This window comes from Colossoma macropomum, unplaced genomic scaffold (assembly GCF_904425465.1).
Source record: "Colossoma macropomum unplaced genomic scaffold, Colossoma_macropomum, whole genome shotgun sequence".
In the NCBI taxonomy this organism is placed as follows: Eukaryota; Metazoa; Chordata; class Actinopteri; order Characiformes; family Serrasalmidae; genus Colossoma; species Colossoma macropomum.
Window position 1 is genome coordinate 49,321,300 of NW_023494791.1, and position 21,050 is coordinate 49,342,349.

The 21,050-nt window shown below is 43.0% G+C and overlaps 1 protein-coding gene across 2 annotated transcripts in view; it reads right to left on the reverse strand.

The window, feature by feature from the left end:
* zmp:0000000755 (phosphofurin acidic cluster sorting protein 2) overlaps positions 1-21,050 on the reverse strand; it is a 54,844-nt gene that overhangs the window by 16,419 nt on the left and 17,375 nt on the right. The window contains exons 2-10 of one of the 2 annotated variants that reach the window (XM_036575273.1): positions 16,931-17,018; positions 8,568-8,657; positions 7,891-8,016; positions 6,581-6,740; positions 5,344-5,435; positions 5,129-5,209; positions 3,755-3,811; positions 2,316-2,464; positions 1,085-1,169 (exon numbers count right to left, since the gene is read on the reverse strand). In XM_036575273.1, coding sequence (XP_036431166.1) covers positions 1,085-1,169; positions 2,316-2,464; positions 3,755-3,811; positions 5,129-5,209; positions 5,344-5,435; positions 6,581-6,740; positions 7,891-8,016; positions 8,568-8,657; positions 16,931-17,018 — 928 coding nt within the window. Of the gene's footprint in view, positions 1-1,084; positions 1,170-2,315; positions 2,465-3,754; positions 3,815-5,128; positions 5,210-5,343; positions 5,436-6,580; positions 6,741-7,890; positions 8,017-8,567; positions 8,658-16,930; positions 17,019-21,050 lie in introns of both variants that reach the window. The other variant, XM_036575272.1, reaches the window with a different exon arrangement.

A 21,050-nucleotide genomic window follows, 5' to 3' on the forward strand; every position in this document is an offset into this window, starting at 1 on the left:
TGGGCTGTTTGAGATGGTCAGCAGGATGAGATCAGTGCAGTTGGTCACTGTAAATGCTTGCTGACCTCCAGATCAACTCGGCTGTGTTTTGATCTGCTGGAATGTGCAGAGTGCTGGACGTTCATCACTGCAATGTGCACCATCTCTGAAATGCCCATGTGCCCACGCCAGGAATTGAGTAAATGCTGATCTGATCTGGGTACATCGGGGGTGGGGGGTGGAGGGTGGGGGGTGCATCTGAAGTCAAACCCTAAAAATACCCCCCCCCCGGGACAGCAAAGCTGAGGATCAGGGTGGGGGTCTCGCCTTCCCAGTAAATGCAGAACTAAAACAGTAACCAAATATGCTATACAATCATGTGTCCAATATACACTGACCAGCCACTTCCTCCCCACAACTGCACCTCCTTGTTTCTACATTTTGTCAGGCCCCTTTCACCCTGTTCTTCAACAGTCAGGACCCCCACAGATCAGGCATCTATCTCTGACTTTACATCTACAAGATGGACCAACAAAGTAGCAGTGTCTAATAGAGTGGACAGTGAGTGGACACAGTGTTTAAAAACTCCAGCAGCACTGCTGTGTCTGATCCACTCAGACCAGCACAACACACACTAACACACCACCACGTCAGTGTTACTGCAGTGCTGAGAATCCAGCGTTTCTTCTGAAATGAAGGTGTTTATAGTGAGTCTGTGCTGCAGCCTCTACTCCACAATTCAAAACCTTGTTCATTATTATAGAGCTGCATTATTAGAGACGCACAACGATATGAGAGTCATATCAGCATCGACAGATGTTTGTTTAATAAAAATGATCAGCTTTGAATACACATTTAGACCAGTATTACAAACCGATCTCTGATCATGTGATTATTGAAGGGGAGAGCCCAGCACAGCGCATTTAGTTTTTTTCTTTTGCTGTGAATTTTATTGTTAATATTACTGTACATGTTCCTCTGTATGTTACTGTATGTATTACTGTATATAGTACTGCATATGTTACTGTGTATGTTAGTGTGTACGTTACTGTATATGTTATTGTGTGTATGTTGTTGTGTATATTACAGTGTGAGCGTGTCTGACCGTGTCCTGTTGTTGACTCCTCTGACTGTGTACACTGCCGATCTCAGTCTGAGAGCTGGAGTGAGACATTCCCTCAAAAAACGGCCTAAAAACACAGAGAGAGAAAAACTGTATTCACAAATCCTGTGTTTAACATAAACAACCCATAAAGTAAGTAGGACAGGGCGTTTTCACCGCTGAGTCATGGTTTCTTTTGCATATGTGAACATTCTAAATTAACTCAGACCCTCTAAACGGCCACAAAAACGAACAGGTGGTCTCAGGTGGTCTCAGTTCGGTTCGTTTGTAGTTCGTTTTTTGTGGTTCAATTGATTTGTACATTCTGAAAACAAAACGGCTCCAGAGCACTTTAGCTTTAAGGTGAAGACCTCGAGGCTGACCGCACACACAGCCACAGTCTTCAGCACTTCAGCAGGTGAAACAGACCAAGGGTCATTTATAAAGTTCTACTCAGGACAGAGCCTGTCCGTCTGAGACAAGACAGCAGTGCTGACATATTAAAGTGATCAGATGTGAGAGCCGCGTGAATTTACAGCTCAAGCTGGACACGCGACACGATTTTCAGCTGCTTTCACACTGAACGAATAAGAATTCACCACTGACGTGGAATTTCACCGGGAGGAGCTCAGTGAGGTGCACAGCTGAAAACGGAACCCACCCCACTGCACTGCGCTCACTGTGAGTGCTGTGAAAGGGGACTGAGTTCTAGTGGAGTTGTCGTCTGAACAAGAACTGGTCTGAGATCTCAAAGGACCAGAAAGAGAACTGAGTCCTCTTCATATTTCACTTACATTGTAAACACAAAAAGAACTGAGGTCATTTGCAGTTGGTTCCCTTTCAGGTTCAGTTTAACAGAACTCAGTTCGGTTCTTTTAAAACAAACTATATGTGAAAACACTGATAAATATGATTCAGTCAGGGTTCCAGACTGACCTTTTTCAGAACTGCCCTGGAAAAGTTTATCAGCCATCTCAAAGTGAAAACTGACCATCCAGAATATTAAACTGCTCTGTTCACATTAGATTTCTCTCTTTGTCCTACTGGATTACAGAATTACATTTACGTGTGTCCACTGTGAGGATACGGCTATCAAAACCTCTGTAACTAAATATGTCGTATTTTAAAACATCACTTTACTTCTTGGAATGAAATGCAAACAAACCACTGTAAATTCAGACCCTGTTCGACCCAAATCAGTCGTCCCTGAAGCCCCATGTTGATGTTACCGTACCTCAGAGTTGGTTTAGGTGTGCTAAGCACGCTCTCGTTGTCCTCCACGTCAGGGCCGCTGTCGCTGTGGTTGTGCTCCTCCAGGCTGTCGTACAGCAGGTCCAGATCCTCCACCTCCTGCGTCTGATCCACCGGGTCTGAGTCCAGAACCTGCCCTCACCATAAATAACATATTTTACCTTCACTGCTGCCTCTGAGTCTCAGCGTGCTCTCACACCTGCCTGCTTTGGTGCTACTTCTTCAGTTTGGTTCGATCTGTCAGGTGCACTAATCAGATGAACTGTGGTCCAGCAAACAGCTCAGGTCTTGGTTCTAAATGAACCCAGGTTCAGTTCCCTGCTGGTGAGAACGCATTTCTGTGGTGGTCAGCAGCAGGGTTATTATAGCTCATTAAAACACTAAAAATGTAATAAAAATAAAAATGAGTGTTTTTAAAACTGATTAAAACGACAATTCCTGAGAATAAATCTTTGGTTTTAGTGTTTTCAGAGTGAAGGAGAGTTCAGGAGTGTGTTTGTGTGTTCATTAATTCTACTCTTCTCAGATACCAGCTATCTCAGCGCTCAACAGAACACTGAACACTAAAACTAAAACTGACTTTACTTTTTCAGAAGGAAAAAACAAAAACTAGAACTATTACTGCACCCTTAAAACGAACTGAAACTAAACTGAAATCAAAAACCAAACAAAAATAGAAAGTGATTTAAATTTAAAACTATAATAACCCTGAGCGCCGGACGAGGGAGACAGATGCTCGTATCACTCCTGCAGCGCAGGCTGCTGTCGACAAACCAGCAATACAATAACAGCGAAGCAATGTGATCGATTTTGGCACGATTGGTTACATTTAAACTGACAAACCAACCATAAAGAGGCAGATGCTGAATAAGTGATATGGCAAAAATATCATATCAAAAAGGGTTCTGCTGTTGTTACAATGTCGTGCCTGCAACAGCAGAAGAACCCTTTTTGGTGCTGTATAGAACACATTCTCTATCAATCTGAAGAACCATTTAATCATGCAAACGGTTCTTTGAGTGTTCATGGCTCTATATAGTACCATTGTCTTAACTAAAGAACTTTTGGAGAACCAGCTTTTTAAGAGTAATAATAATAACATGTAATCATAGTCATAATAAAAACTACCACTACAACGATTTTTATTCAGTGTTACAAACTGCACTGCACTAAATCCAGTTAAACAGGATTAATAATGCATCCCTGCAACATTCCTGACAAATAAACAAACACTCATGTTTACAGTTTGGTGCACTGAAACCAACAGAACCAAATAAAAAACATAGAATAGCACAAAAAACAAAACTCTGGTTTGGACTTTGGCAAACAAACTAGCTGTGAGAGCAGCCTCTCGTGTCTCTCGAGGGGAGATAAAAGTCACAAGTTCAGAAACTGAGCAATCATAACCACCGACCCACTGACCTCATCCGTCACCTTGAACCTCTTCAGCAGAGCCACAAACTTCTGCTTGAAGTTCGGCTGCTGTGGATGAGAGAAGTGCTGAGCGTTAGCAGAGCAGAAGGGGGCGCTATACTGCACACAGCACCCTATTAGTAGGTTTGTTATTAGATTTTTAACCCACTGTTCGTCGCCTATATGGTGGGTGTTTCTAATCACTGGCAAGTCAGAGCAAAGTGCCAGAATTTCTCAATGCACTGATTTCATATGCGGTGTTATACAGTTCTGATGTTTTGGAAAATAGTCAAAATAAACAAAAAAGCTACTTTTTGGCCGACTGTACTTATTAGAGGGGGGAATCTCTGTATCTCCTGTATCAGGGGATCCCAATCTCAGTCCTGGTGACCCTGCTCTACAGTCCTGACCCAGCCAACGAGGCACGTCTTAATGAGTTAATGAGCTGAATCAGGTGTTTGTTGGGTCAACAGGACTGAGACTGTGAACTCCTGCCCTTTATGATATTATTATCATGACCCTTTAACCCTGACATGCTTCTACTGCAAGTTACAAAGGGGACAATTCTACTTTCTGTTTTTCTCTTTCCTTCAGTGTTTTGTAGCTTTTTGTTCATGTAAACGTTCTGCAGAGTCCCAAAGCTCAGCGTTCCCTCCAGAGGGAGAAACTCTCTCCCACAGAACCCACTTTTCTCAGCTGCCTGAAACGCCTGGTTGGAATTCCAGCCCTTTTCCTTTGTTACAGGATGACATTATCTCGTAACACAGTCCTTACTGCCCGCCTACCAGCAAACTCAGCCCCCTCACACAGTGCACAGCGGCTATTGGAGGAGGACGAGTGTGTTCAGGGGTGGACCAATCAGAGAACACTATGCTCATCGGGAGGCGGGGCTTAAAGACACAGCTCTAACAGGGCGTTTCAGACAGAGGGTGAATAGAGATGAACAGCATGAGGAAAATAATGTGTTTTTGGAACACTGAAGCTGTAAATCTGTTACAGTAAAGCCCAAAAAATTAATACTGAAAATGAGAATAATGGGTCCCCTTTAAAGATTTGTGATATTAAAAAATGCTGCAGTTTAATATCATTTAATTTGCTGGTGGGTGAACGTAATAGTAGAATGATTGTAACTTGTTAAAGGACTCTAATTGTGTAAATAACAGTGTTATTAATGTGACAGAGGTCATGGCGTTATCCACTACACTATCCAGCTGTTCCTTTAAGCAACACCACTGACTTGCCTCAGCAGAGTCTCAGCAGAAAGAAAAAACAAACAAAATCTCAAATTCTGAAATCAATACTATTTGTTTCACCCAGATAATCGTGATACTGTGCTGTATCAGTGTTTTCTCCCACCCCTCAGACTCAATCCGCTCTCCTCACCCGAGTCATGGAGGTGGTTCGGATCACTTTCCGTCGAGATTTCTTGGGCTTCTGGATGTCATCGTCTTCATCGTCAAGGTCCTGCGAGCGCAGAGAGAGCAGGCAGAGTCAGAGCGTGAGGTCATCTCAGTGTTTTTGGCGTCTGAGTGTTTATCTGAGACGGTGTGAGTGCTGGCAGGTGTGCGGACTTTCCTGAGGCCGGTCTGTTTTCTCACCTGTCCGTGCACTGCGTCATCGCTGGCCTCCTGCTCTGAGGAGTAGCTGTCGTCATCCTCCTCCGAATAATTATCCATATCAGGGGAGCGATCTGAAAGAGCGTTACATAACCAACCTGTAACTCAACTCTCTATAAACACATCCACACCACACACTCACACTCACAGCTGACCTTTCACTCGTCCACTTTTAGAACCTCACCGCAGCAGGAGCTCAGGGGCGCTGCGTATGGGCACTGATTATACTTACAGGACTTATTATTACACACAGATACATATACATTATATATATAGGACACATTTCTATTACATATAGATACTTACATATACATAATACATACAGGACCGATTACTATATAAAGTTACTTACATATACATAATAAATAAGACATATTTTTATTATATATAGATGCTTCCATATGTAATACATACAGAAAGCGTTATTATATGCAAATAAATATAAAAATATGAAGATAGATGTTAAAATATAACTTTTAATATGGGCATATTATTATTATATTTAGATACACATATATAATACAAATCGCTGCTGTCAGAAGAAAACCTTGTATTTTTATTTTTGTCATTCTTCAGTTTTTGACACACGTATATATATATATATATATATATATATAGGTTTCTATATTTATATATACGAGGTTTCTTATATATAAGCACATAACAAACATGGGATATATTATTATTGTTATTATTATTACATATATGTACTTACACATATCATCACTGTCCAAAGAAAAACAAGTATCTCCAAAACAAGAACTTTACAAGAGAGGGCAAAAATATTCTTTACTACACTAAAAATTGCAAAAAATTGAGATATTGTTTTTTGAACAGCATCGATATATAATACATATGGAACATATTATTATCATTATTATTCCATTGACATAATAACTTCCATATCATCACTGTCGCACAAAATCATCTCCAGTTTTGTTGTTTTTGACGTTTTTGTATAATTGTAAACCTCAAGCTTCACTTTACATTGTGGTAAAATTTCATGAGGAACCAATAAAAACAGTCTAATAATTACTTCTAAAAATCTCGTAACTTTAACTTGTTAATAATGTTTTTCTCCTCTGCGGTAAAGTCACCATTCTGGAGACGCAGATTTTTGTTCTGATAGCAGCAACGTATCCAATCCATACGAGACATATTATTATTATATACAGACACACACAGAGACAAAAACGAGAAAGTGACTGAATATTCTCACCGTTGTTTTTGTTCTTGTTCCTGCTCTGGCCACCGTCCTCATGGTCAATCGGCTGGCTGGACAGAGAGAACACACTGATCTCCGCCACACGTGCTGGAACATCCTTCATGTTGCTATGGAGACCCAGGATCTGACCTCCATCTGTAGGATGCTGCATCACCTGCTCACAAACAAACCATCATCAGTTTCTGACCTTCATCAGAGCATCAGAACACTGAGTGAAGGTCTGAAACTGCAGAGTTTCCTCTGAAACGAAGGTGTTAATAGTGAGTCTGTGCTGCAGTAACAGCCTCTACTCTTCTGGGAAGGCTCTACACTGGATGTTGAACACTGCTGTGAGGATTTGATTGAGCATTAGTGAGGTCAGGTACTGACGTTGGATGTTCAGTTCTGGATCACTAACTCATCCCAAAGGTACTGGATGGAGCTCCATCACTCCAGAGAACCCAGTTCCACTGCTCCACAGCCCAATGCTGGGGGTCTTTATACCCCACACTGGGCAATGGACATGGAGACCTTAGGATCATGTGCAGCTGCTGCAGAGTGTCCCGTTCTATTGGTCGATTGGTTGTAGACCAATCAGAGGCTGTGTTCCAGACTTGTAGACTATTGCTGACCAATTAGATGCTCTGTTTCTAACTTTTACACCAATCAGAGGCTGTGTTCCTGACATGTTGACCAATCAGAGGCTGTGTTCCTGATATGTAGACCAATCAGAGGCTGTGTTCCTGACATGTTGACCAATCAGAGGCTGTGTGCCTGACTTGTCAACCAATCAGAGGCCGTGCTCCTGACTTGTCAACCAATCAGAGGCCGTGTTCCTGACATGTTGACCAATCAGAGGCTGTGTTCCTGACATGTAGACGAATCAGAGGCCGTGTTCCTGACATGTTGACCAATCAGAGGCCGTGTTCCTGACATGTAGACCAATCAGAGGCCGTGTTCCTGAACTGTCAACAGCAAAGCGCTGTACTTCTGGGTAAAATGAAAGTGAGTCTCTAGTGTACAACTTTACTGAGATATTTATTCTTTTACTTACGACATCCTTTGATCTCATATACGACGCCGTTGACCTGTAAGGGTTAAACGTTTGTAACATGTCCTTTACTTTGTTTGTTGCTTTGTCGATGCATCACTTACTATTTCAGTTCAAAGCACAACCTGAACATTGTTGGAGGAGCCTGTTGACCTGTCGGCTGGTTTAGTCTGCACAGGGCAGGTTTAGCATGTTTTCAGGCCTTTTACATCATTAATACCCAATCCTGGAATCCTGCCCTCTCCTGCAGCTCCATGCTGAGTGCCGTCCTCACCTCAGCCATGTTGATGACCCCCAGAGCGAGAGTCTTGTAGCCAAGGATCGTCCGGTTTTTGTAGCGTTTCCGTCGCTGCAGCATGATCTGCAGCCGGTTAGCATCTCTCTTCAGAAAGTGTGGATACTGCAACAAAAACACAGAGAAAAGATAAACAATCTGACCGCCAACATCTGGAAACAGACAGGTCTTAAATGGTGTTTTCACACTAGAGCTGTTTTCTGGACCCAGGATGCTCTGGTGGGTCCACTGCACGTGTGGATGCTCTCTGCTCCCGGCGCTGTGTGTGGGGCTTCGTGATTGGTTCATTTTGCAATGTGACTGCATCGACTTATTGCGTCACTTCCTCTTTCGAGTGCTGTAATGGGGGAGAGGACTCTGTGGACAGAAAGAGCTGCTCTTCACTGCTTCAGTGTTTTTATATCCAAGGTAACTATAAACTGCAGTAAACCGATGAAGCTGCTGACCATTCAGCAAACCTGCATGCAGAAGGGTGACGTATGGAATCGCAGTGATCCACGATTCAGTTGGAGCTCTTGTGTGTGAAAGGAAACCAGTGATAACGAGCTCCTCCCCCAGATGAGCCCAGAATCGGTCCAGAGTGCGACTCAGGTATTCGGGACTAGTGTGAAAACACCGTAAGCATACAAAGTACAGGAGAGATTCCGGTTCCGTACCTGCAGAGAGAAGGTGAGCTCCAGATCCGTCTCCATCAGACCGCTGGGAGGAAGAACGTACTCATTGGATCTCAACACACGTTTGGAACCCTGTGCACGAAAATACACACATATAAAGACCCCATTAGATTACAGAGCTGAATGGACTGAAAATAACCCCTATCTGTTCTACAGGGATTCTACAGGCAGTACACTCTTAAAAAGATGGTTCTTCAAGGGTTCTTCAGTAAACACACTGTTTTTTTAGAAGCATGAGTTTTTTATAGAACCATTTGCGTGCTTAAATGTTTCTTCACATGGTGAAATGGTTCTTCAGATTGATGGAGAACGTTATATAGAACACTGTTCTATATAGCTCCAAAAAGAGTTCTGATACTGTAACAAGCTTGACACCATGACCATAGAAGAACCCTTTGCAACACATTCTCCATCAATCTTAGGAACAATTTAAGCATGCAAATGGTTCTATACACAACTCATGGTTCTAAAATAAACTATTTGAAGAGCCGTCTTTTTAAATGTGTCCAATTTTCCCACAATGCACTCACAACTTCTAGTGTACAAGCAGTGGCTGGGTTCCGAGCTAAAGCTCAGGTTGATGACACACTGCGTCCACCGAAGCCAGCGAGGCAGCTGGTCAGGATTAAACGTTTGGATGTTTTCTGTTTGTGAGCTGCTGGAATGTGTTTGATGTGGTGTGTAACTCGAGTAGCCACGCCCACCTCTGTAATGTACACACACATCTCTTATGAAGATGATCATAAATATCATAATGACTCAAAGTGGCTCATGATGAATTCATAACGCAACGAGTCCACATGGCCATATGATTAGTGCTTGTGTTTGTTCGGAAGATCCTTTTCACAGATCCTCTGATTCCGCCTTTAGCGCCCCCTTGAGTTTGTTACTGCTACAGTAATGTAAAATGCACACTGAGCTGCAGATGGACCTCATGTTTACAATGCATTGTGTAGTGTTTTTACTGTATTTATGTTCATTTGTTTTTATTTTGATGTCATAGTGTTTTTGCTCTAAGTTTATTCTAATGTTATATAGTAGTTTTACTGTATTTGTGTTTACCTGTGTTTATTCTTATGTTATATACTGTGTTTACTCTATTTGTGTTTGTTTGTTTTAATGTTATATAGTGTTTTTACTGTATTTGTGTTTATTTGTGTTTATTCTGATGTTATATGTTGTTTTTCCTGACAGAAACTCACTCAGATGAACAGATGTAAAGACGCTTCTCTGCTGCCTGAGACTTTTAGTCTTGTCTCAGTGATAAAATGTTCTTACAGCAGGTTTTTCGGTGCTGGGTTTCGGGAGGATAAAGGTGATGTGTGCTGCGGTCAGGCAGTGTTAGTCTGACCGCACCTTTAAGAGTTCGTGCCCTCTGTCCTTTACTGAACTGAGAGTCTGCAGCCAAGACCACCCAGCTGATCCCCCGCGGCCAGAATCTCATCCTCCCTGAACAGTCAGAGAGTCAGAGACCTGCTGAGGACTTTCAGGAACTGCTCTGGTTACTGATGCTGTTCTGTGAGAGGAGCTTTAAAGCGACAGTTTGGTGAAAAATAAAGTTTATACATTTATTTCATTTTATTCCAGAGTGACATAAAAAATAAAATCAGAGATGTTTTAGCTGTACTTCTGTTCTTTTTTATCTTCTTTCATTTTTCTCTCAAATTTAGTCACGTGGTTTCCTCCAATCACACGATGCTACGAATCGGACAGAGTGAAGGCCAGAATGTGCCACCATAGAGTGTGTAGTGAGGACAACTGCCACGCAGTACTGTCTTCCAGGTTGGTCTGATGCTAGGGGGCGCTCCCGAGCCAGTCCAAAACGAACGGAGAAGTAATGCTAACCAATCAGCGCTCAGTAGCAGTAACGGTTACCAATCAGCTCTCAGTAGCAGTAATGCTAACCAATCAGCTCTCAGTAGCAGTAACGCTAACCAATCAGTGCTCAGTAGCAGTAACGGTTACCAATCAGCTCTCAGTAGCAGTAACACTAACCAATCAGCGCTCAGAAGCAGTAACGCTAACCAATCAGCGCTCAGTAGCAGTAACACTAACCAATCAGCGCTCAGTAGCAGTAACGGTTACCAATCAGCGCTCAGTAGCAGTAACACTAACCAATCAGCGCTCAGTAGCAGTAACACTAACCAATCAGCACTCAGTAGCAGTAACGCTAACCAATCAGCGCTCAGTATCAGTAACGGTTACCAATCAGCTCTCAGTAGCAGTAACGCTAACCAATCAGCTCTCAGTAGCAGTAACGCTAACCAATCAGCTCTCAGTAGCAGTAACGATTACCAATCAGCGCTCAGTAGCAGTAACACTAACCAATCAGCGCTCAGTAGCAGTAACGCTAACCAATCAGCTCTCAGTAGCAGTAATGCTAACCAATCAGCGTTCAGTAGCAGTAACGCTAACCAATCAGCTCTCAGTAGCAGTAACGGTTACCAATCAGCGCTCAGTAGCAGTAACGGTTACCAATCAGCGCTCGGTAGCAGTAACGCTAACCAATCAGCGCTCAGTAGCAGTAACACTAACCAATCAGCGCTCAGTAGCAGTAACGGTTACCAATCAGCGCTCAGTAGCAGTAACACTAACCAATCAGCGCTCAGTAGCAGTAACGGTTACCAATCAGCGCTCAGTAGCAGTAACACTAACCAATCAGTGCTCAGTAGCAGTAACGGTTACCAATCAGCGCTCAGTAGCAGTAACGCTAACCAATCAGCTCTCAGTAGCAGTAACGCTAACCAATCAGCTCTCAGTAGCAGTAACGATTACCAATCAGCGCTCAGTAGCAGTAACACTAACCAATCAGCGCTCAGTAGCAGTAACGCTAACCAATCAGCTCTCAGTAGCAGTAACGGTTACCAATCAGCGCTTAGTAGCAGTAACGCTAACCAATCAGCGCTCAGTAGCAGTAACGGTACCAATCAGCGCTTAGTAGCAGTAAAGCTAACCAATCAGCGCTCAGTAGCAGTAACGCTAACCAATCAGCGCTCAGTAGCAGTAACGGTTACCAATCAGCGCTTAGTAGCAGTAACGCTAACCAATCAGCGCTCAGTAGCAGTAACGGTTACCAATCAGCGCTTAGTAGCAGTAAAGCTAACCAATCAGCGCTCAGTAGCAGTAACGCTAACCAATCAGCGCTCAGTAGCAGTAACGGTTACCAATCAGCGCTTAGTAGCAGTAACGCTAACCAATCAGCGCTCAGTAGCAGTAACGGTTACCAATCAGCGCTCAGTAGCAGTAACGGTTACCAATCAGCGCTCAGTAGCAGTAACGGTTACCAATCAGCTCTCATTAGCAGTAACGCTAACCAATCAGCGCTCAGTAGCAGTAACGGTTACCAATCAGCGCTCAGTAGCAGTAACGCTAACCAATCAGCGCTTAGTAGCAGTAACGCTAACCAATCAGCTCTCAGTAGCAGTAACGGTTACCAATCAGCTCTCATTAGCAGTAACGCTAACCAATCAGCTCTCAGTAGCAGTAACACTAACCAATCAGCTCTCAGTAGCAGTAACGCTAACCAATCAGCTCTCAGTAGCAGTAACGGTTACCAATCAGCGCTCAGTAGCAGTAATGCTAACCTATCAGCGCTCAGTAGCAGTAATGCTAACCAATCAGCGCTCAGTAGCAGTAACACTAACCAATCAGCTCTCAGTAGCAGTAACACTAACCAATCAGCGCTCAGTAGCAGTAACGGTTACCAATCAGCGCTCATAGAGTAACCTAACCATAGCGCTCAGTAGCAGGTTACAATCAGCTCTCGTACAGTAACACTAACCATCAGTGCTCAGTAGCAGTAACGGTTACCAATCAGCGCTCAGTAGCAGTAACGCTAACCAATCAGCGCTCAGTAGCAGTAACGGTTACCAATCAGCGCTTAGTAGCAGTAACGCTAACCAATCAGCGCTCAGTAGCAGTAACGGTTACCAATCAGCGCTTAGTAGCAGTAAAGCTAACCAATCAGCGCTCAGTAGCAGTAACGGTTACCAATCAGCGCTCAGTAGCAGTAACGCTAACCAATCAGCGCTCAGTAGCAGTAACGGTTACCAATCAGCGCTCAGTAGCAGTAACGGTTACCAATCAGCTCTCATTAGCAGTAACGCTAACCAATCAGCGCTCAGTAGCAGTAACGGTTACCAATCAGCGCTCAGTAGCAGTAACGCTAACCAATCAGCGCTCAGTAGCAGTAACGGTTACCAATCAGCGCTTAGTAGCAGTAACGCTAACCAATCAGCTCTCAGTAGCAGTAACGGTTACCAATCAGCTCTCATTAGCAGTAACGCTAACCAATCAGCTCTCAGTAGCAGTAACACTAACCAATCAGCTCTCAGTAGCAGTAACGCTAACCAATCAGCTCTCAGTAGCAGTAACGTAACCATCAGCTCAGTAGCAGTAACGGTTACCAATCAGCGCTCAGTAGCAGTAATGCTAACCAATCAGCGCTCAGTAGCAGTAATGCTAACCAATCAGCGCTCAGTAGCAGTAACACTAACCAATCAGCTCTCAGTAGCAGTAACACTAACCAATCAGCGCTCAGTAGCAGTAACGATAACCAATCAGCTCTCAGTAGCAGTAACGCTAACCAATCAGCGCTCAGTAGCAGTAACGATAACCAATCAGCGCTCAGTAGCAGTAACGCTAACCAATCAGCGCTCAGTAGCAGTAATGCTAACCAATCAGCGCTCAGTAGCAGTAATGCTAACCAATCAGCTCTCAGTAGCAGTAACACTAACCAATCAGCTCTCAGTATCAGTAACGGTTACGAATCAGCGCTCAGTAGCAGTAACGCTAACCAATCAGCGCTCAGTAGCAGTAATGCCAACCAATCAGCGCTCAGTAGCAGTAATGCCAACCAATCAGCGCTCAGTATCAGTAAGGCAGTAATGTCAGCGTCCTGCTGCCCCGTTTGCTGTAGTAAAGATTAAACATGCTTTGCTCTTTTAGTGAAATACCTGATTCTACTTTCCAGATTTAAAGGAAAATCCCCCTTTTTGTGCGTCGTACAGTCAGAAAGCACAGGTACATTAATCAATCAAGTATATTAGAGGTTGTCATTGTGTGTTATTAGCACATCCTTCCAGCAGTCTGAGGCCTGTGCTTTTTTAGACAAGCAGTTAGCACCATGCTAATTGGTGGGGTATAAGGTTCTATTGCTTGTTAGCTACATTAGCCTCGTATCTGCAGTGCTAAAGCTGAAGAAACAAACTATATTTGGTGTACCAGGCGGGGGTGGGGGTGGGGGAGGGGGGAATGTGATATTTGGCTGAACTATCGCTTTAAGTGTTTGGTGTTTATGGTGGGGGGCCAGTCGGAGCCGCTTCCTCTGAGAGACTCACTGCAGAGCTAGAAAAGGACGAGACGCTGAAAACAAAGAGATAAACTGGTTCCCTCGCTCTTTTCCCAGGAGACGCAGCGGAAACACTCGGAACAGTCCGGTTAATCCAGAAGCTTCTCCCAGCGTCCAGCCTGCCCAGTCTGTTTCAGGATGATCTCAGACTCCTGTACTGTCGTTCATTACGTTTGTTTTTACATTTCTATAAAGGTTAATAATAAAACGTGAGGTCAGGAACGTGGTCACAGGCCAGACGCTGACCGGGACACAGGACACTCCGGAATAAACACTGACTCCTCTTCCCTGATATAATAAAACTCTATTTTTGTGGATTCTTATGTTTTATATTATTTACATTATCAGCTGTTCTTCACACTGTGTGAACATTTCATATCAAACAGACAAACAAAATTATTCAAAATTACTCAGAATAAAATCTTACAGTAACATAGAAACAGTGGATTATTATATAACAATTGCTACATTAGTTAGAATACGACATATTAACGATTACATTAACATTACTGTTATTACATAACAGTCGTCACATGTGTTACATTATCATAAAAACAATTACATTAAGGTAGTAACTGTTACAGAAACATAACTGTTATATTATCACAATAGATGTTACATTATGACATAATTAATGACATAATGCTGTTACATTTGTTACATTACTATATAATAAATATTACATTTTACTTAGGAACTGTTACATTAACATAATAACTTACATTAAGTCAGTAACTGTAACATAATAATAGTCACATTAATCCAGAATAATTGCTACATTAACCTAATGTCATTGTTACATTAGCACATAATAATTGTTACTTTATTTTAACATTAACATACATTAAGAGTGTTTTTTTACTCGTATAAAGTTATTATTCTAGATATATTCATATTTTCAGACATATATTCCAGAGTTTTTCTTTCAACGGTGATAAAATATAAATATAAAACAAAACACTGATAAATATTCCAATAGCACTTTATAGATCAGTAATAAGCAGGTAATGACATGGTGACATTATAGTAACAAGTTGTATTATGATAATTTTCTATTTTTTAATAGTAATGAACTCTAATTACCAGTAAATAAAGTGTTAGTTTTCCAGCTGATATAAAAACGTGACTAACACAGAACAGTCAGTCGGTCAGTCTCTGCTTTTTAAAGTTGTTATATATTCATGTAGCGTTCAGCTCTTACAGCATCATATCTGATTAATCAACATATCAACCCAACCATTCAGGATCTGTATAGGGTTTTATAATGTCAGTGTTATTACCCCAAAAACATCTGTTATGTGTTTAGATGGTCAGTGTGATGAACAGACACTGTTAGACTGTAATTACAGTGTAACTACATTATATTAAAGTTATAAAATACAAACTTCCTTCCACCTTGTTTCTCAGTTATTCACACCAACTGAATATGGAGATTATGACTGTATTATCTTATGAAAATGACTTTATTACGATCACTCAGGGTCGTTCTATTACTTTTACATGTAGCGCCACCTACAGACAGTGAGGTCACTCAGGAGCAGATGAGCTACATATACTGAGATTAAACACAGTCAGAGCTGGAAGCATCACATTATCACATCTTCCTTTAGAGCCACCTGTTATTGTCACAACACTGTAACTGTTATAAAGCACAGATCTGAGAAAAGGCTCTGAAATTAGTTTAAAACTCAAAGCACACATTTATCGTTACACAACATGTTTATCTTTCTTTATCTTAACGTTTTAATAACTAGATAATTAGCATGTCATTTTTAGGTTTGTGCAACTTGTTACCATTAATTTACCACTGCATCACTGACCTGTTACCACTACAGTAACTATATAATAACTTATTTATTAACAACTAGAATATAAACATGTAAGTTTTAGGTTTATACAATTTAAGTTACCATAATATTACCATGTCATTACCTGCTTATTACTGATCTGTAAAGTGCTACCAGTATGTCTGTATGTGTGATCATGGCCCGGCGCTCTGTTTACTCTGAGTGTGCGCAGCAGTGCAGAGTGTGTTCACTGTGAGTGTTGAGCTGTTTGAGGGTGTGGATCGACAGCGTCCTATTACCTCACCCTCACAGCGGGACGGTATTAGAGACAGATGTGCTCGATTACAACCACTGCATTACAGCCACACGCTTTAAAGCGACAATTCAGCCAAAATACCACCCCCCCCCACCCCCCACCCCCAACTGTAGACATGTTTGGTATCTGAAGTTTTGCTTCTTTAGTTTTAGCACTGGAGCCACAACGCTAATGTACCTAACAAGTAATCGAAGCTTATATCCCTCCAATTAGCATGGTGCTAACTGCATGCCTACATCACCCTCCTCAAATGTGTTAGTTACGTTAGCTTCCTGCTTGAAATAACTGCTGCACCATTTAAGGTTTCGGTAAAAACAGAAAAAAGAGGGGGATATTACGCGGGTCAGAGGTGGAGATATCACTGTGAAATGATGAATTTAGAGTTTATGACTGTAAAGTTATGACATCATCATTAAATTACCGTAACTGTGTTGTTAAATATGTGTATAATTATCGTTCAGTCGACACACAAATCACAGAAATGACATCAAACAACATCAGTGTTCCTCAGCAAATCACTGACTGAATACTTCAAACTAACTCCTTCACCTAACCATAGAAACGGGTATAGAGTAACCATAGAAACGGGTAAAGAGTAACCATAGAAACTGCTAAAGCGCCACAGAAATTGGTAGCACACCATGAAAATGTGTGTTGCATTACCATGGAAACAGGTATAACGAAACCATCAAAACAAATGTAATACAACCATGGACAAGGTAGTGTAACCATGGCAGTGGGTGTAGGGTAACCATGGAAACGGATGTATCCCACTGCTCCATGTATCAGCGGTGTAGCTGTGATTCAGATGGAGCTTTATTAGTCAGCTCCAGTCGGAAGGCGGAGTTTATCGCCTCATCAGAACTTCACTGACCACTGTGAGGTCACTCACCTGGATTTTGACGGCGATGACGACCGAGTTCAGTTCTTTATCCAACTCCCTAAGAATAATCAGCCTCTTCAGAGTCAGACTGCACAGCCTGCAGAGAGAGAGACAGACAGAGAGCGAGAAAGAGAGAGAGAGAGACAGAGAGAGAGAGAGAGAGAGACAGAGAGAGAGAGAGAGACAGAGAGAGTGAGAGACAGAGAGAGAGAGAGAGTCTTCTGAGTTTATATGGAATGTTGATGATGGAAAATAGTGGAAAATCTGAAATAATAAGTTTTCTTTGGGGACTATTTTGCCTCACAGCGCCCTGCATGTATCCCTCCACCATGAATGGAGTTTAAGTTCTCTAAACTATCATAAAACAGTGTCTCAGTCATCAGGCAGTGAATTCATAACCATTTACTGTAGGAACTTTCTGTGAGGGAGCTTTTAGAGGTGGACGTCTGGTTCCTATCACCACCACTGTGAACAGTTCTGACTCGGTATGTTTATCTAGAACGGAGCGCTTCACACCAAACCCATCTCAGTCTGGAGTTCAGGTGCTGGAATCTGTGTTGGGAGAGAAGATCTTGGATCAGCACATCTCTATTTGTGTCTTTACCAAACAGCTGATGTTTGCTGGAACTGCAGTGAGAAGAATGGATGATAAATCACACACAAATATGCGCCCCCCCGCCCCCACCCCCAGCCCCCACCCACAGAGGTCGTGCCCGAAGCAAACTGCTTCCAGAAAGAGCCTCTGCTCTTCCTCCCTGACCCACTTTCCCATCACTCTCCTCTCTCACTAACCACAAACACATTCTTCAGCATTCTTTAGCGTTCTTCAGTGTTCTTTAGTGTTCTTCAGTGTTCTTTAGCATTCTTTAGCGGGTTCCTGCTGGTCACAGCTCCCACGACCCCCACACTGCTCCTCTCACGTTCCCCTAAAGACGTTATCCTCCTTATTAAAAGACGATATCGTGATGTTATCGTAAAGCCGTCGATCAGAGGGCTGTATATCCTGACGCTCGGTCTCTCCTCGGAGTGGAGAACCGGCGCTCGGCTGAGTCACGCAGACAGAAATAGCAGAGAGGTGTTAAACTCCTGATACACTTCTCTCACTTCTCTACCGCAGCAGAACCACCACCATCCGGAGAACCTTCACACGGGGACTCGACTTATTTTGAGGTAAATTACATCAAACAGAGTCAGTCATGAAGCTACAGTACTCTGCTCACTCTGCACACTCTGCACACTCTGTGCACTACACTCTGCTCACTCTGCACACTCTATACGCGACACTCTGCTCACTCTGCACACTCTATACACTACACTCTGCTCACTCTGCACACTCTGCACACTCTATACACTACACTCTGCTCACTCTGCACACTCTATACACTACGCTCTGCTCACTCTGCACACTCTGTACACTACACTCTGCTCACTCTGCTCACTCTGTACACTACACTCTGCTCACTCTGCACACTCTATACACTACACTCTGCTCACTCTGCACACTCTATACGCGACACTCTGCTCACTCTATACACTACACTCTGCTCACTCTGCACACTCTATACGCGACACTCTGCTCACTCTATACACTACACTCTGCTCACTCTGCACACTCTAGACGCGACACTCTGCTCACTCTGCTCACTCTGCACACTCTATACACTACGCTCTGCTCACTCTGCACACTCTGTACACTACGCTCTGCTCACTCTGCACACTCTGTACACTACACTCTGCTCACTCTGCACACTCTATACACTACACTCTGCTCACTCTGCACACTCTATACGCGACACTCTGCTCACTCTGCTCACTCTATACACTACGCTCTGCTCACTCTGCACACTCTGTACACTACACTCGGCACACTCTGCACACTCTATACACTACACTCTGCTCACTCTGCACACTCTATACGCGACACTCTGCTCACTCTGTACACTGCACTCTGCACACTCTGCACACTCTATACACTACGCTCTGCTCACTCTGCTCACTCTGTACACTGCACTCTGCTCACTCTGCACACTCTGTATACTACACTCTGCACACTCTGCACACTATGCTCTGCTCACTCTGCGCACTCTGTACACTACACTCTGCACACTCTGCACACTCTGTACACTACACTCTGCTCACTCTGCACACTCTGTACACTACACTCTGCTCACTCTGTACACTACACTCTGCACACTCTGTACACTACACTCTGCTCACTCTGCACACTCTGTACACTACACTCTGCTCACTCTGCACACTCTATACACTACACTCTGCACACTCTATACGCGACACTCTGCTCACTCTGCTCACTCTATACACTACACTCTGCTCACTCTGCACACTCTATACACTATGCTCTGCTCACTCTGCACACTCTGTACACTACACTCGGCACACTCTGCACACTCTATACACTACACTCTGCTCACTCTGCACACTCTATACGCGACACTCTGCTCACTCTGTACACTGCACTCTGCTCACTCTGCACACTCTATACACTACGCTCTGCTCACTCTGTACACTGCACTCTGCTCACTCTGCACACTCTGTACACTACACTCTGCACACTCTGCACACTATGCTCTGCTCACTCTGCACACTCTGTACACTACACTCTGCTCACTCTGCACACTCTGTACACTACACTCTGCTCACTCTGTACACTCTGTACACTACACTCTGCTCACTCTGCACACTCTGTACACTACACTCTGCTCACTCTGCACACTCTATACACTATACTCTGCTACAGAATGCAGCGTTAAACAGATTTTTAGCAGTTAACAAATCCACAAATCCCCCTCAGCCCCTCCACTACCAGAGTCCCCGCCTTCAGACACGAGCTGTTCTTCAAACAAAGAACTTAAACACAAGACTTTCAATCAAAATGTCTATAAAAATTCTGAAAAATATCCTTTATGTATCCAGACGGTCCTTCTGATGAGATTCAGCTACTTTAAGGTCGCCCACTGCCAACACAGCTTGAATAACCATACATTCACAGAAAAGCACTGACCAATAAAATGTGACGCTTTGGAGCAGCTGCACATGAGCCTAAGGTCTCCATGCCCAATGCCCGGTATGGGTTAGAGGGGTACAAAGCCCCCCAGAATTGGGTTTTATATCCCAAAGTGCTCTATATTAGGAATACACCAAAATTTAAGCCACTGAAAAAATTGGTTTTCAGCCAAAAGAGAAAAAAGGCCAAAAACTTTGGCCCAAAAAAGATTAAATACAATGAAGTCTCAAAATGCAATACTTAAATAATTATAATGGTGATAAAAATGAGAAACAGTGATTAAAACCGCTGCACAGACGCATTCAATACACGCTCTGCTCACTCTTTAACTTACACGCTTTTAACATGAGACTGCACTGTGTACGTTTTGGGGATTTGGAGACCCCTCTGGACTAAATGTGTAACTGCACACAGAACATTCCATAATGTATGCTGTGCTTCTTGCCTGAGTGGATGAATCTGCTGATTGAGAGAGAATCAGAGAGCTCACTCTGAACTGGGTGAAGCAGCGTCTCTGAGGATGAGAGTGAATGATCTACTATTATCATCACATCTTCATCAGTATGATGTTGATTTGAGATCATCTGAGGCGAAACATCGAGCCGGACCTCCTTTTTGAGTCTGTGTGAGACGTTAATAGGTAAAGACGTACGACGTGGTGTGAAAAACTCGACGCCTCTGACTTTTAAATGATTATTTCAGGCTTTACAGGCGACTCACAGCAGAACACACTCAGCATATTTTAGCCTGTTTATTCTCCTCACTCAGTAACAACATAGAGAATCTGACACAGTGCAGCTTTAACTGGTTTAATGAAGATCTTTACTGTAAACCACATACAGAACTCAGGATGTTTTGGTGATAAACAGGCTCTGAAGGTTGTGTCTGTAAATGTGTGTGTCTGTTAGCTCCTGCTGATGTGGGTTCACCACTGTTTCTTCTCTATATGACGAACACTAAACGCTTGTGCACTAATAGCTCCCCCTGCAGGAGTTCCAAATCCACGCCCACCTTCTTTACATTTAAAAAGTGACCAGCTTCCATTGATATAGTGAAGGTGCTCTGGAGTTCAGCTTTCGATGCCTTTGGGAAACTATGAACTAT